The sequence below is a fragment of the Carlito syrichta genome, unplaced genomic scaffold (assembly GCF_000164805.1).
Source record: "Carlito syrichta isolate Samal-C Ts95f unplaced genomic scaffold, Tarsius_syrichta-2.0.1 Scaffold315646, whole genome shotgun sequence".
Classification (NCBI taxonomy): domain Eukaryota; kingdom Metazoa; phylum Chordata; class Mammalia; order Primates; family Tarsiidae; genus Carlito; species Carlito syrichta.
In genome coordinates, this window is record NW_007259742.1 from 110864 (window position 1) to 124938 (window position 14075).

Here is a 14075-nt window from a genome sequence, read left to right on the forward strand (position 1 = left end):
GTAGAGATGAGGTCTCGCCAAGTTGCCCAGGCGGGTCTCGATCCCGCGGGCTCAGGCAATTCACTCACCTCAGCCTCCCAAAGGCACGGGATTACAGGCCGAGCCACTCAGCCCAGCTTAATTTTTAATACGGATATGTGTATATGTGTGGGAGAAAAATAAAAGGACATGTCCATTGCTATATACTGTATGGAAAGATTAATTTATTTTCTGTGATGGACATTACTAGGAAATTTTAAAAGTTATTTCAAAAGTACTAGTCTCACTAGCAAAGGTGGATTCATGGAGTTTAAGTAAAGAAACTGTCTCCATAACCATAGTGTGGCCAGATGAGGTGGCTCATGCCTGTAATCTCAGCACTTTGGGAGGTGGAGGCGATAAGATTGCCTGAGCCCAGTAGTTCAAAAACAACCTGGGTGACTTAGCAAGACCTTGTCTCTACGATAATCAAAAAAAAAAATTAGCCAGATGTGGTGGCACACACCTGTGTTTCCAGCTATTTGGAAGGCTGAGGCTGAAAGGATTGCCTGAATCCAGAAGTCGAGACTGTGGTGGCCGTAATCATGCCACTGCACTCCAGCCTGGACAACAGTGAGACTCCACCTCAAAAAAAAAAAAAGTGTGGCCGGATGCAGTGGCTCAAGCCTGTAATCCCAGCACTTTGGGAGGCCAAGGTGAGAGGATTTCCTGAGCCCATGGGTTCGAAAGCAGCTTGGGCAATTTAGCGAGACTTCATCTCTACAATAAATCAAAAAATTAGCGGGATATGGTAGCACACACCTGTAGTTCTGGCTACTTGAAAGGATTGTCTGAGACCAGTAGGTCAATGCTGATATGGCTGTGAGCGTGCCACTGCATTCCAGCCTAGGCCATGAAGTGAGACTCCAACTCAAAAAGAAAAAAAGTGTAAGGTGGAAGTTGAGGTGGGAGAATCACTTAAGCCCAGGAGTTCAAGGCTGTAGTGTGCTCTGATCGTACAGTGCACTCAAGCCTGGGCCACACAGAGTAAGACTGCATCTCTTAAAACAGACACAAGACCAGGCTCAGTGGCTCAGCCTGTAATCCCAGCACTTTGGGAGGCCAAGGCGAGTGGATTGTGTAAGCCTGCGGGTTTGAGACCCACCTGGGCAACTTGGTGAGACCTCATCTCTACAATAAATCAAAAATTAGCGGGGCATGGTAGCACACGCCTGTAGTTCTAGCTACTTGGAAGGCTGAGGCAGAAGGAGTACCCCGGTAGGTCGAAGCTGCAGTAACTGGGAGCGTGCCACTGCACTCCAGTCTGGGCGACAGAGTGAGCCTCCAACTCAAAAGCAGCATAAGATAAGATAATTGATGAAAAATGGTTATGCTAAACAACAAGTTTTCAATGTAGACAAAAACGGCCTTCTGTTGGAAGAACATTCCATCTAGAACTTTCATAGCTTAAAGAGAAGTTAGTGTCTGGCATCAAAGTATCAAATAATGGGTTGACTATCTTTAGGGGCTAATGCAGCGTTAGACTTTCTATTGAAACAGGTGTGCTACCATCAGGCTTTGTTGTTCCATCTATTTACAACCATGGTTTACTGAATTTACTTTATTGCTTAATTATTTTTTATAGAGAACATGTTTTGCTTTGTTACCCAGACTCCAAACTCCTGGCCTCAAGTAGTACTCCCAACTCGGCCTCCCAGGGTGCTAGAATTACAGGCATGAGCTACCACATCTGAACTGATTTTTTTTAACCTTTTAATATGTAATATAAGTTTTACTTAATATTTTAAGCCCACTATTGAGACTGTAGCTCAGAGAAAAGGATTGCTTTCAAAATATTACTGCTTATTGGCAATGCACCTGGTCATTCAAGAGCTCTGATGGAGATGTACAAAGGCTATCAATGTTGTTTTCATGCCTGCTAACATAACATCTATTCTGTAGCCCATGGATGAAGTAGTAATTTTCACTTTGAGGTCTTACTGTTTACTAAATACATTCTGTAAGGCTCCCGCTAACATAGATAATATTTTCTTTGATGGATCTGGGCAAAATAAGTTGAAATTCTTTTGGAAAGTATTAATTGTTCTAGTTGCCATTAGGAACATTGGTGATTCATGAGAGATGGTCAACATAACATTAACAGGAGTTTGAATGAAGTTGATTTTAACCATTATGAATGCCTTTGAGGGGAATGCCTTCTGTAGAAGTAACAGCAGATTTGGTGGCAATAGCAAGAGAACTAGAATTAGAAGTGAAGTCCTGGCCAGGCTCAGTAGCTCACGCCTGTAATCCCAACACTTTGGAAGGTGGAGATGAGAAGATTGCCTGAGCTCAGGGATTTGAGACCAGCCTAAGCAACATGGTGAGACTTCATCTCTACAATAAATTAAATTAAAAAATCAGCCAGCTGTGGTGGTGCATACCTGGTTCCAGCTACTTGGAAAGCTGAGGTAGAAGGATAACTTTAGTCCAGCAGGTCGAGGCTGTGGTGGCCAAGAGCATGCCACTGCACCCCAGCCTGGATGTCACAGTGAGACTCAAGAAAAAAAAAAGAAGAAGTGGAGCCTGAGGTTGTGCCTGAGTTGCTATAATCTCATGATAAAACTTGAAGGGATGAGTAGTTGCTACTTACGGATGAGCAAAGAAAGTAGTTTACTGAAATGGAGTCTGCTACTGTTTAAGATGCCATGTTGCTGTGAACATTGTTGAAGTGACAACAAAGGATTTAGAACATTCCATAATATTTAAACTTAATTAATAAGGAAGCCGCTTTAAGAAGATTGACTTCAAAGTTCTACTTTGGGTAAAACGATTTTAAGAAATTGCCACAGCCATCCCAATCAGCAGCCAGCAACACTGAGGCAAGACCCTTTTTCACCAAAATGATCACAATTTATTGAAAGTTGAGATGATTATTAGCATTTTTGGCAATAAAGTATTTTTAAATTAAGGTATATACTTTTAGACAATGCTATTGTATGCTTAATAACCTATAGTATAGTGTACACATAATTTTTATTTTAGATTGGAAAATATAGTCTAAGTAGTAAATTAGAGAGAGAGAGAGAGGAGATTTACCTCCCCAAGGTAGGGAAGGGGGCCAAAGCCAAGAAACATGGTGGCAGCCCTAGCTCAAAGAGCACATGCCCACATCAGAGTCTAGGAAGGCAATGAACAACGTAACTTTTATATGCACTGGGAAACAAAAGACTTTGACTTACTCTATTGTGATATTTGATTTGTTGTGGTGGTCTGTAATCGAGCCTACAGTAACTCCAAGGTATGTCTGTATATAGCTTAGTGGTTTTTGTTTTTATTTGTTTGTTTTTTAGTCAGAGTCTCACTCTGTTGCCTAGGAGTGCAATGGCCTGATTATGGCCACCACAGCCTCAACCCGCTAGGTTTAGGTGATCCTCTGCTGGAGCTACAGGTGTGTGCCACCACACCTGGCTAATTATTTTTATATTTTTGTGTTCAGAGTTGCACAACCATCACCACATTTAATACTTGAACATTTTCATCATCCCAAAAGTCACCTGGAACCAAAAACAAACTTTTTAGTAATCACTCCCCATGTTCCCCCAACTTCTTCAGTTCTGCTTTTTATCTCTATAGATATTGTGGACATTTCATGTAAATGCAATAATACAACACATGGTCTCTTGTGAGTGGCTTCTTTTACTTGGCCTGGTGTGATCAAGGTTCATGCATGTGCTAGTATATGTATTCTGTTTAATATAAAGTTCAAAGTGTATTGTTACTTTTCAAACACAGCTTCTCACCTAAAGCAATCATTCCCAGAGTGTCCTAAGGTATTTACAAGTGTTAAGCTTAATAAAATATACTGGGGACAAATAAGTTTGCAAAACTTGTGTTTAGCAAAGGTTAGCGTATTTTACCATAGAATTTCTTAGTGCTAAAGTGTATTGCAGATGTCCAGGAAGGAAATGTAGTATGAAGATTTATAAATATAAAATATTTTTAGAATCTCAAGGACTAGTGCTCTGGATGTACTGTAAAATGTTATTCTACATGAGATAATTCTTAGAGAGTCTCAAGTTAATTTTATTTAATTTTATATGGCTTATATTTTTCTTTAATTTTTCAAAAACTAACTCATTATTTCTCATAATGTATGTTATAAGCAAATCATTTGTTGTTACTGTGTGCTTTCTGGTATAGATCCACTTGAGAGAGCTAAGGGGCCTCTAGAATCAAAATTTGCTCTTTTAAAATTGTCAACAAGCCGGGCTCGATAGCTCAGCCTATAATCCCACGCCTTTGGGAGGCTGAGGTGAGTGGATTGCCTGAGCCTGCGGGTTCGAGACCCGCCTGGGCAACGAGACCTCATCTCTACAATAAACCAAAAAATTAGCCGGGCGTGGTAGCACGTGCCTGTAATTCCGGCTACTCGGAAGGCTGAGGTGGAAGGATTGCCGGAGCCCAGCAGGTCGAAGCTGCGGTGGCCGGGAGCGACCACTGCACTCCAGTTTGAGCGACAGAGACTCCAACTTAAAAAAAAAAAAAAAAAATTGTCAACAGATCATGAAATAGTTCTAAAAAGCCCTTTCATGTTTGCACATGATTCATGAATGGATATGGTATTAGTTTACCAGGGCTGCTATATAAAGTACCATAGACTGGGTGGCTTAAGAAACCAGAAATTTATCGTCTGACGGTTTTGGAAGATAAAGTCTGGATTCAAGGTTCAGCAGGATTGGTTCCTTCTGATGGCTGTAATGGAAGGATCTGATTAGGGCCTCCTCTTGGCTTATAGATGGCCATCTTCTCCTTAAATCTTTTCATCATTTTCTTTCTCTGAGTGTCTCTGTCCTGATTTCCCCTTCTTAAAATGAGGCCAGTCATTGGATTAGAACCTATGCTTATGGCCTTGTTTTATCTTAATTACCTCTTCATAGGCCCTATTTCCAAATAAGGTCACATTCTAAGATACTGATTGTTAGGACCTTGGGTTAGCATTTGAAACAGCACCGGCCATAACAACAGAAATGGCCAGTCAGTCCCAGGATATCCAGCAGCTTCTGTAAACTGAGAAGTGGGCGGCTGAGAAGGTGGCAGATGCCATAAAGAAGAAGGACTAGCAACTGAAACAGGCAAAGGAGACACAGATGGAGGTGGAACAGTACTGCAGAGAGTGAGAGCAGGAATTCCAGAGCAAGCAGCAGGCAGCCATGGACTCCCAAGGGAACCTGTCTGCCTGGGTAGCGCAGGCTACAGAGTGCCAGGTGCAGAGAAACTGAAAGTACATCCTTGCCTGGCTTCTTGGCATGATCTGTGACAACAGGCCCCAGTTCACTTCAACTACCGGATTCCTGCCTAAGACCCACTCCTTCTGCCAGTTCCCTCCCTCACAGAAACCCCCCAGTCACAATCATCTCCCACCATATCCTTTTCTCCTTTTCCATTCCCTGGAAATGCTGGGATCAGGATCCAATAATTGTCCTATAAAACTTATAAATATCCTGCTCAAACACGAACCTCTGTTCTTTAAGCTTCACTGGGACCTTGTAAACTCCCAAGTCATTCTCACCTAACCTCTCTGTGAAATTTGTAACATAGGGAAGCAGGGATTTGGAAAACACTTTAGAGCCTGGCAGATTTCAGTTCCTCTCCTGACCCTGCCACTTGCTGGCTTTGCAACCAGGACAAGCTACTTAACTTGGTAGCCTCGGTGTCCTCTGTAGAATTGGAATAATAATGATGGCTGCCTTATGGGAGTTGCTGTAATGATTAGGAATCATTCTGTAAAGAGCCTAGTGTGGTTCCTGCAGTGTAGTACCTGTGATTCAATTAATAGCAACCTTGTGATACAATTGCCACTTTGTTGCTCACTGGCCAAAATCTGTACAACTGTTTCCTAACTAATGTCAGTGACTCTCTAATTCTACTTACTCATTATGTGACCCTAGTAATTCTCTGAAGAATTGGTTCTTCCTCCATCTCTTTCCTCAGAGATCTTATGATCCCTGAAAATAGAAAATGATGACCTCACTTAGCCCCTCTATTATATTTCCAGGCAGATACTTCATCTTGCAACCCTCTTTTTGTTTGTTATGCTGGTCTTTCTCTTTACTGAATTTTATTTTATTTTATTTATTTATTTTCTTTTTGAGTTGGAGTCTCACTCTGTCGCCCAGACTGGAGTGCAGTGGCCGCTCCTGGCCACCGCAGCCTCGACCTGCTGGGCTCCGGTGATCCTTCCACCTCAGCCTTCCAAGTAGCCGGAATTACAGGCATGCGCTACCACACCCGGCTGATTTTTTGATTTATTGTAGAGATGAGGTTTTGCTGCCCAGGCGGGTCTCGAACCCGCAGGCTCAGGCAATCCACTCACCTCAGCCTCCCAAAGGCACAGGATTACAGGCTGAGCCACCGAGCCCGGCTTCTGAATTTTATTTTAAAGTACTGTGGTATAATTCAGAGTTAGGTGCACAAGTGATCATTATGAACTTTTTAATATTAGTTCTGTAACGACCTGGTGATAGTGCTTGTCCTTAGGGTGACAGCTGAGGTCTAAGAGAACTTAAGAGACCCGCTCACTGGAGCTCCTGAGTAGCTGGGACTACAGGCATGTGCCGCCATGCCCAGCTAATTTTTTTATTTTGTCTTACTTTATTTTTAGAGACAGGATCTCGCTATGTTGCCTAGTCTCAAACCTCTGTGCTTAAGCAATCCTGTCTTTACCTCCCAAAGTGCTGGGATTACAGACATGAGCCACTGTACCTCACTTCTTCCTTATTCTTTGTAGACTATTTTTGTTTATATAATGTTTCTTTGATATTTTGTCATTTGAAAACTGTTCTGTAATAGAAGAGTTATATATAATATAATTTAATATAATATATTAATATAATTTCAGTCTCTACAGTCGTTGAAAATATCTGGGTGTCTGTTTATATGTTAGAGATGTCGTACTGTGTTGCCCAAGCTGGAGTACAATGGCTATTCGCAGGCCTGATTAAACACAATGTAGCCTAAAACTCCTGGTCTCAAGTGATCCTCCTACCTTAGCCTTTGGGTTAGCTGGGACTATAGGCATATGCCAGCCATGTCTAACTTTAAAATGTCTGTATTAATGATATTTTTTTCTGCTTTTACATTTATTTTACAGATAGGGATGAGGAAGAAATGAACAAAAGAGATGACAAAAGAGATATCAGCAGATACTGCAAGGAGAGGCCCTCTAAAGATAAGGTATTTATTGAATACTGTATTCTTTTTTTTTTTTTGGAGTCTCACTCTGTTGCCCAGGCTACATGCATTACAGTGGCACACTCACTTGACCTGCTGGGCTCAGGTGATTCTTCCGCCTCAGCCTTCCAAGTAGTTGGAACTACAGGCACGTACCACCACACTAATTTTTTGATTTATTGTAGAGATGAGGTCTCACCAAGTTGCCCAGGCTAGTCTCGAACCCGTGGGCTCTGGCAATTCTCTTGCTTTAGCCTCCCAAAGTGCTGCAGTTACAGGCATGAGCCACCGTACCCAGCCTCAATACTATATTCTTTATAATAATGATTTCCATATCTTATATAATCTAAACTTACTGTTAAACATAGTCATGAGGTTTTTTAGTCCTTATATGTCTATATATTACCACCAAGTAAAATTCAGTCAGCTGTTTTTGGGTATTTGTGGCTACGTCAGATAATTAGTGTGTCTGATTCCTTTTTCCCATATTCGTATACCAAATCAACTCATTTTAGCTAGGGTGAAACCAAGGTCTTTTCAGATTATTGCTTTTATAGGCATGCAGTATCTGTTTCTCACTTTTCAAGCTAAAAAAAATTACATACTGTGTTCTACTTCTGTGTTTTCTTTAGGAAAAAGAAAAGACTCAAATGATCACAATTAACAGGGATCTATTAATGGCTTTTGTTTATTTTGATCAAAGTCATTGCGGTTACCTTCTTGAAAAGGATTTGGAAGAAATACTTTATACTCTTGGACTACATCTTTCTCGAGCTCAGGTAATCTATCTTGTGAATATTTAAAATGAAGTATTTTTAATAACATTTCAAAAATTTACCTGTTCAAAAGAATAGGTAGTAGAATAATGTAGTTAATTCTGCAAATAGATGCTTATCTTTCTTTTTAATATATGTTGAGTTTTTGAAAGTCCCTTCTTCCTCTTCCTCTGGTTCTCCTTCGGGGTAATATATAACCTTCTAGATCCTTTTTTAAAAGCACTCAGGGCCGGGCTCGGTGGCTCAGCCTGTAATCCTGCGCTTTGGGAGGCCGAGGTAAGTGGATTGCCTGAGCCCACAGGTTCAAGACCCGCCTGGGAAACTTGGCGAGACCTCATCTCTACAATAAATCTAAAATCAGCTGGGCGTGGTAGCGTGCACCTGTAATTCTGGCTACTTGGAAGGCTGAGGCGAAAGGATCGCCGGAGCCCAGCAGGTCGAGATTACGGTAGCCAACGAGCAGCCACTGCACTCCAGGCTGGGTGACGGGGTGAAACTCCAACTCAAAAAATAATAATAATAAATAAAAGCACTCAGATACATATATGATAGTTCCATTTTTGTAGATATGAAATCCTTCTATATATATTGATTGCATTTTTTTTCATTCAGCAGCATACTATGGACATTCTACCATGAAAATAGACATCCATTCACTTCATTCTTTTATGTGTCTTAGTACTCATTATGTAGATAAACCGTAATTGACTTAACCAGTCTCTACTGCTGGTGGTTTCTGTTTTTTGAAATTACTAACTGTGCTGAAATAAAATATCCTTGTATACAAATTTTTCATCAGTGTTACACTTTTTTTGAGTTGGAGTCTCACTCTGTTGCCCAGGCTAACGTGCAGTGGCATGCTCACGGCCACTGCAGCCTCAACCTGCTGGACTCAGGCGATCCTTCCACCTCAGCTTTCCAAGTAGCTGGAATTACAGGAATGCGCCACTATACCTGGCTATTTTTTGATTTATTGTAAAGATGAGGTCTTCCCAAGTTGCCCAGGCTGATCTTGAACCCATGGGCTCAGGCAGTCCTCTCACCTCAGCCTGCTGTTGTGCTGGGATTACAGGTGTGACCCACCGTACTTGGCCACTATTATACTTTTTTTTTTGAGTTAGTGTCTCACTATGTTGCCCAGGATGGAGTTCAGTGGCACACTCACGGCCACCCTCGCATCAACCCGCTGGGCTCTGGCGATCCTTCCACCTCAGCCTTCCAGGTAGCTGTAACTACAGGCACGCACTACCACACCCGGCTAATTTTTTTGATTTATTGTAGAGACGAGGTCTCACCAAGTTGCCTGGGCTGGTCTCGAACCCTCAAGCTCAGGCAGTCTACTCACTGCAGCCTCCCAAAGTGCTGGGATTACAGGCTGAGCAACCGAGCCTGGCCAGTGTCATACTTTTTTTTTTTTGAGTTGGAGTCTCACTCTGTCACCCAGACTGGAGTTCAGTGGCCGCTCCTGGCCACCGCAGCCTCGACCTGCTGGGCTCCAGCTATCCTTCCGCCTCAGCCTTCCAAGTAGCTGGAACTACAGGCGTGCACTACCATGCCTGGCTAATTTTTTTGATTTATTGTAGAAATGAGGTCTCACCAAGTTGCCCAGGTGGGTCTCGATCCTGCGGGGTCAGTCAATCCACTCACCTCGGCCTCCCAAAGCGTGGGATTACAGGCTTAGCCACCGAGCGCGGCTATACTTTTTAACAATGAAATTTTTTTCTTAAATGTATCTTGGACCTCAAATTTTTAGAGAAGACGCTTAAAGACATAAATGCTCTAATTTAGTAGGAGTTGATACTTGAGAAAATAGTTTCCCATGGATGTTCATCATAAGTGAAAATTAGAACATGGTTGTTTTAGGAAAATAAAAAATATTTTCATCATTTTAATTTGTTTACCTGCTTGCTTAACAGGTAAAGAAGCTTCTTAATAAAGTAGTGCTCCGTGAATCTTGCTTTTACCGGAAATTAACAGATACTTCAAAAGATGAAGAAAACCATGAAGAATCTGAGTCATTGCAGGAAGATATGTTAGGTCTGAATATATTATTTCTTTTTTTTGAGTCAAGGTCTCACTCTGTTGTCAAGGCTGAAGTACGAAGGCATGTCACAGTGATTACAGCTGACAGCAACCTCGACCTCCTGGGCTCAGTCAGTCCTTCTGGCTCAGCATCCCAAGTAGCTGGGACTACAGATACACACCATCAAGCCCAGCTACTTTTTATTTTTTTATTTTTTGTGTGTTGAAGTCTCACTGTGTCACCCAGGCTAGAGTGCAGTGGCACACTCACAGCCGCCACAGCCTCAACCTGTTGGGTTCAGGTGATCCTTCCACCTCAGCCTTCTAAGTAACTAGAACTATAGGCATGCACCACCATACCTGGCTAATATTTTGATTTGTTGATTATAGAGATGAGGTCTTACAAGTTGCCCAGGCTAGTCTCAAACCCATGGGCTCAGGCAATCTTCTCACCTGCCCTCTCAAAATACTGGAATTATAGGAGTGAGCCACCACGCCAGGCCTACATTTTTTTTTTTTTTTTTACAGAGACAAGGTTTTGCTATGTTACCTAGGCTGTCCTTGAACTCCTGGGCTTAAGCAATTCGCCCCCGTCAGCCTCCCACAGTGCTGGGATTGCAAGTATGAGCCACCGTACCTGGCCCTAAATGTATTATTTTAAGATCTTGCATTTTTACAAATATATTATTAAAGAAAAATAACTTATGTAAATATGGTATCTTTTATGTTGTATTATAGGAAACAGGTTATTACTTCCAACACCAACAGTAAAACAGGAATCAAAGGATGTGGAAGAAAATGTTGGCCTCATTGTGTACAATGGTGCAATGGTAGATGTAGGAAGCCTCTTGCAAAAATTGGAAAAGAGTGAAAAAGTAAGAGCTGAGGTAGAACAGAAACTGCAGTTACTAGAAGAAAAAACAGGTAAGGGACGACATTGGATAAGTTAGTGCTTTAGGCACCTACTGAAATATATGTACATAGATGTACATGGATATATATGTACATGGATATATATGTACATAGTTATACACCCTTGCATAATTTAATCAAGGCATATATATAACTTTACTTTTATTATTTCAGGTTTTGGTTATAAAATTGCTTAGCTTTATAAGAATCTTAGGCCATCATTTGCATTTTCAGGTTCATTTGTTATTCTGCTGCATTCTTTAAGTCTTCAAGTTCCAATTAGTTTTTTACAGTTTCTGCTTAGTTTGGTCTATAGAGAATCATCTAAAATTGGCACCTAGGTTTGGAAATAATACAAATTAAAACTTAATTTAAATAAAATGAGTATTACAGTGTGCTTTATTTTATTTATTTATTATTTTTTTTTGAGTTGGAGTCTCACTCTGTCGCCCAGACTGGAGTACAGTGACACGCTCCCGGCCACCGCAGCCTCGACCTGCTGGGCTCCAGCAATTCTTCCGCCTCAGCCTTTCAAGTAGCTGGAACTACAGGCGCGCGCTACCACACCCGGCTCATTTTTTGATTTATTGTAGAGATGAGGTCTCGCCAAGTTGCCCAGGCAGTTCTCGAACCCGCGGGCTCAGGCAATCCACTCACCTCGGCCTCCCAAAGTGCTGGGATTACAGGCTGAGCCACCGAGCCCAGCCTACAGTGTGCTTTATAAACTAAAGAAATTAACATTTATAGAATTGTATCAGCTTCTTATTTTTATAGACTAAATATCTTTAACCCAAAGTTAAATTAGAAGTTTTAGTGGGTAAAATAGTAAAATTTTGATTTTTTATTTTTGGTAACAGATGAAGATGAAAAAACCATATTAAATTTGGAGAATTCCAACAAAAGTCTCTCTGGTGAACTCAAAGAAGTTAAAAAGGACCTTGGTCAGTTACAAGAAAACTTGAAGATTTCAGAAAACATGAACTTACAATTTGAAAACCAACTGAATAAGACAATCAGAAACTTATCTACAGTAATGGATGAAATTCACACTGTTCTCAAGAAGGTTAGAAATATTATACTTTCAATATTTGTATGGTTTACCTTAATTTTTTAATCTATTTCTGGTATTTTAATGTATGTAAATGTTATTAGAGCCCTTAGTGAATTTTCTAGATGCAAATAATTGTAGCATTCTGTCCTTCCAAAGACTAGTCAGAAGTGACTCCCAAAAGATTATATTTTCGTAAAACTTTTAATGTCATAATTTAAGTATAGATTTTTTTTTGAGTCTCATTCTGTTGCGCAGACTAGAGTGCAGTGGCACACTCACGGCCCACCCCAGTGTCAACCTGCTGGGCTCTGGTGATCCTTCCGCCTCAACCTTCCAAGTAGCCAGAACTACAGGTGCACACTACCATGCCCAGCTAATTTTTTTGATTTATTGTAGAGACGCAATCTCCAAAGTGCTGGGATGATAGTCTAAGCCACTGAGCCCAGCCTTAAGTATAGACTTCTTGTAGCAAAATTAAACCATTGACTGAGTTCGAACTTGAAGAAAGATAAAGCCATTCACTTCTTTTATAATCCCATTTACTGTTGGGCAGAACTAGGGCAAACTCTAATTAAAATTAACTATTGGCTGGGCATGGTGGCTTGTCCTGTAATCCCAGCACTTTGGAAGGCTGAAGCGAGAGGATTGCCTGAGCCCCAGGGTTCGAGACCTGCCTGGGCAACTTGGTGAGACCTCGTCTCTGCAATAAATAAAAAAATAAGCTGGGCATGGTAGTACGCACCTATAATTCCATCTACTTGGAAGCCTGAGACAAAAGGTTCACCTGAGCCCAGCAGGTTGATACTGTGAGCTCCAGCCTGGGCAACAGAGCAAGGCCTTGTCTCTAATAAGTGAATAAGTAAAAACTTTTTTAAAAATTGTAACAACTGGATGCCATTGTATACTAACGTCTAAGTAACATTTAAAAGAGAATCTAATAAAATGATTTTTTTCCCCTTGTTTGTTGTTTTATAGGATATTGTAAAGAATGAAGACAAAGATCAGAAATCCAAGGAAAATGGTGCAGGTGTATGATAAAATTCATGTCGTGATGAGAAGTGGTGTTAATAATGTAATATATAAAAATCATGATACAAGAATGTTTGGAGGTGATGCATGTTTGATTTTAGTAGTATAAATAAATACCTGTTAGTTTAAGTGATGTATAAAGTTTTATGAATGTCTCTGCTTTTGAAAATTGCTTGTAATTCCTAGCATTCAAATTATTAAACACTCCTTGAGTGAAATAATTTTGCCTCGCAAAATGTTTCAGGATGAACTTTGTTATAGTTTTAACCCCAATAAAGTTCATCAGTTTAATTGACAGTATTTAATTACCAAATGTCTTTTATTAAAATGCTCAGAAATTTTAATTTTATTTATAGAATTGTCATTATTAGGGTTTTAATTTTTTTACTGTCTTTTAAAATGTTAGCCGAAATCATACATGGCATGCTGCTTAATTTTTGAGTTTTTTGAACCAGATTTTTTTGTCAACAAAAAAATTCCCTCTAATGATCAGTCTCTAAAAGCATTCATTAAAAGTTCAATTCCTCCAAAATACAGTAAATCACAAAACTAAGAAAGCAATAGAGAACTAGTATTATTATACTAGTATTGTATACATTAGGCTTTATATAAAATTAATTGTCCTGATGTTAATGTTAGTGTTTTCAGTTAATTTTTCTATTTTTCTAAATAGCACCTATATTGCTTTTAATTTTGAGGGTTTTTAAAAAATGCAGTGTATGTCAAATGTACAATTTAGTACCAAGCCAGTAGATGTCAGTATGATGCCTTAAGTTAAGTCTTCTTTAATTGAAAAGAAAATTTTATTAATCTGTGTACCTCCTTCCGAATGTTAGTGAATAGTGAATACTTAAGAGGTGATTTAAATGTTGAGTCAAAAGATAAGACATGTAATATACTCAAAAACAGTTCTCAACAGAGAATGTATCCCCCTCAGAGGTCATTTGGCAATGTCTAGAGAGGCTTTTTGGTGTCACAAGTGGGTGGGCACTGCTGACATCTAGTTGATAGAGGACAAGGATTTCACTAAATATCTTTCTTGTGTTGTGTAAGACAACTTCCCCACAAAGAATCATCCAACCCAGAATGTCAGT

The 14075-nt window shown here is 40.3% G+C and overlaps 1 protein-coding gene and 1 pseudogene across 4 annotated transcripts in view; both read left to right on the forward strand.

Moving 5' to 3' along the window:
* Positions 1–13281, forward strand: part of CCAR1 (cell division cycle and apoptosis regulator 1) — a 69629-nt gene extending 56348 nt beyond the window's left edge. For all 4 annotated transcript variants that reach the window (XM_008073084.1, XM_008073085.1, XM_008073087.1 and 1 more), the window contains 6 exons: positions 7112–7194; positions 7824–7970; positions 9884–10004; positions 10728–10913; positions 11759–11964; positions 12928–13281. In XM_008073084.1, the coding sequence (XP_008071275.1) occupies positions 7112–7194; positions 7824–7970; positions 9884–10004; positions 10728–10913; positions 11759–11964; positions 12928–12987 (803 nt within the window). In that variant the 3' untranslated portion in view covers positions 12988–13281. The remainder of the gene's footprint in view (positions 1–7111; positions 7195–7823; positions 7971–9883; positions 10005–10727; positions 10914–11758; positions 11965–12927) is intronic.
* Positions 4989–5320, forward strand: LOC103275702 (annotated as a pseudogene).
* Positions 13282–14075: the final 794 nt, after the last annotated feature.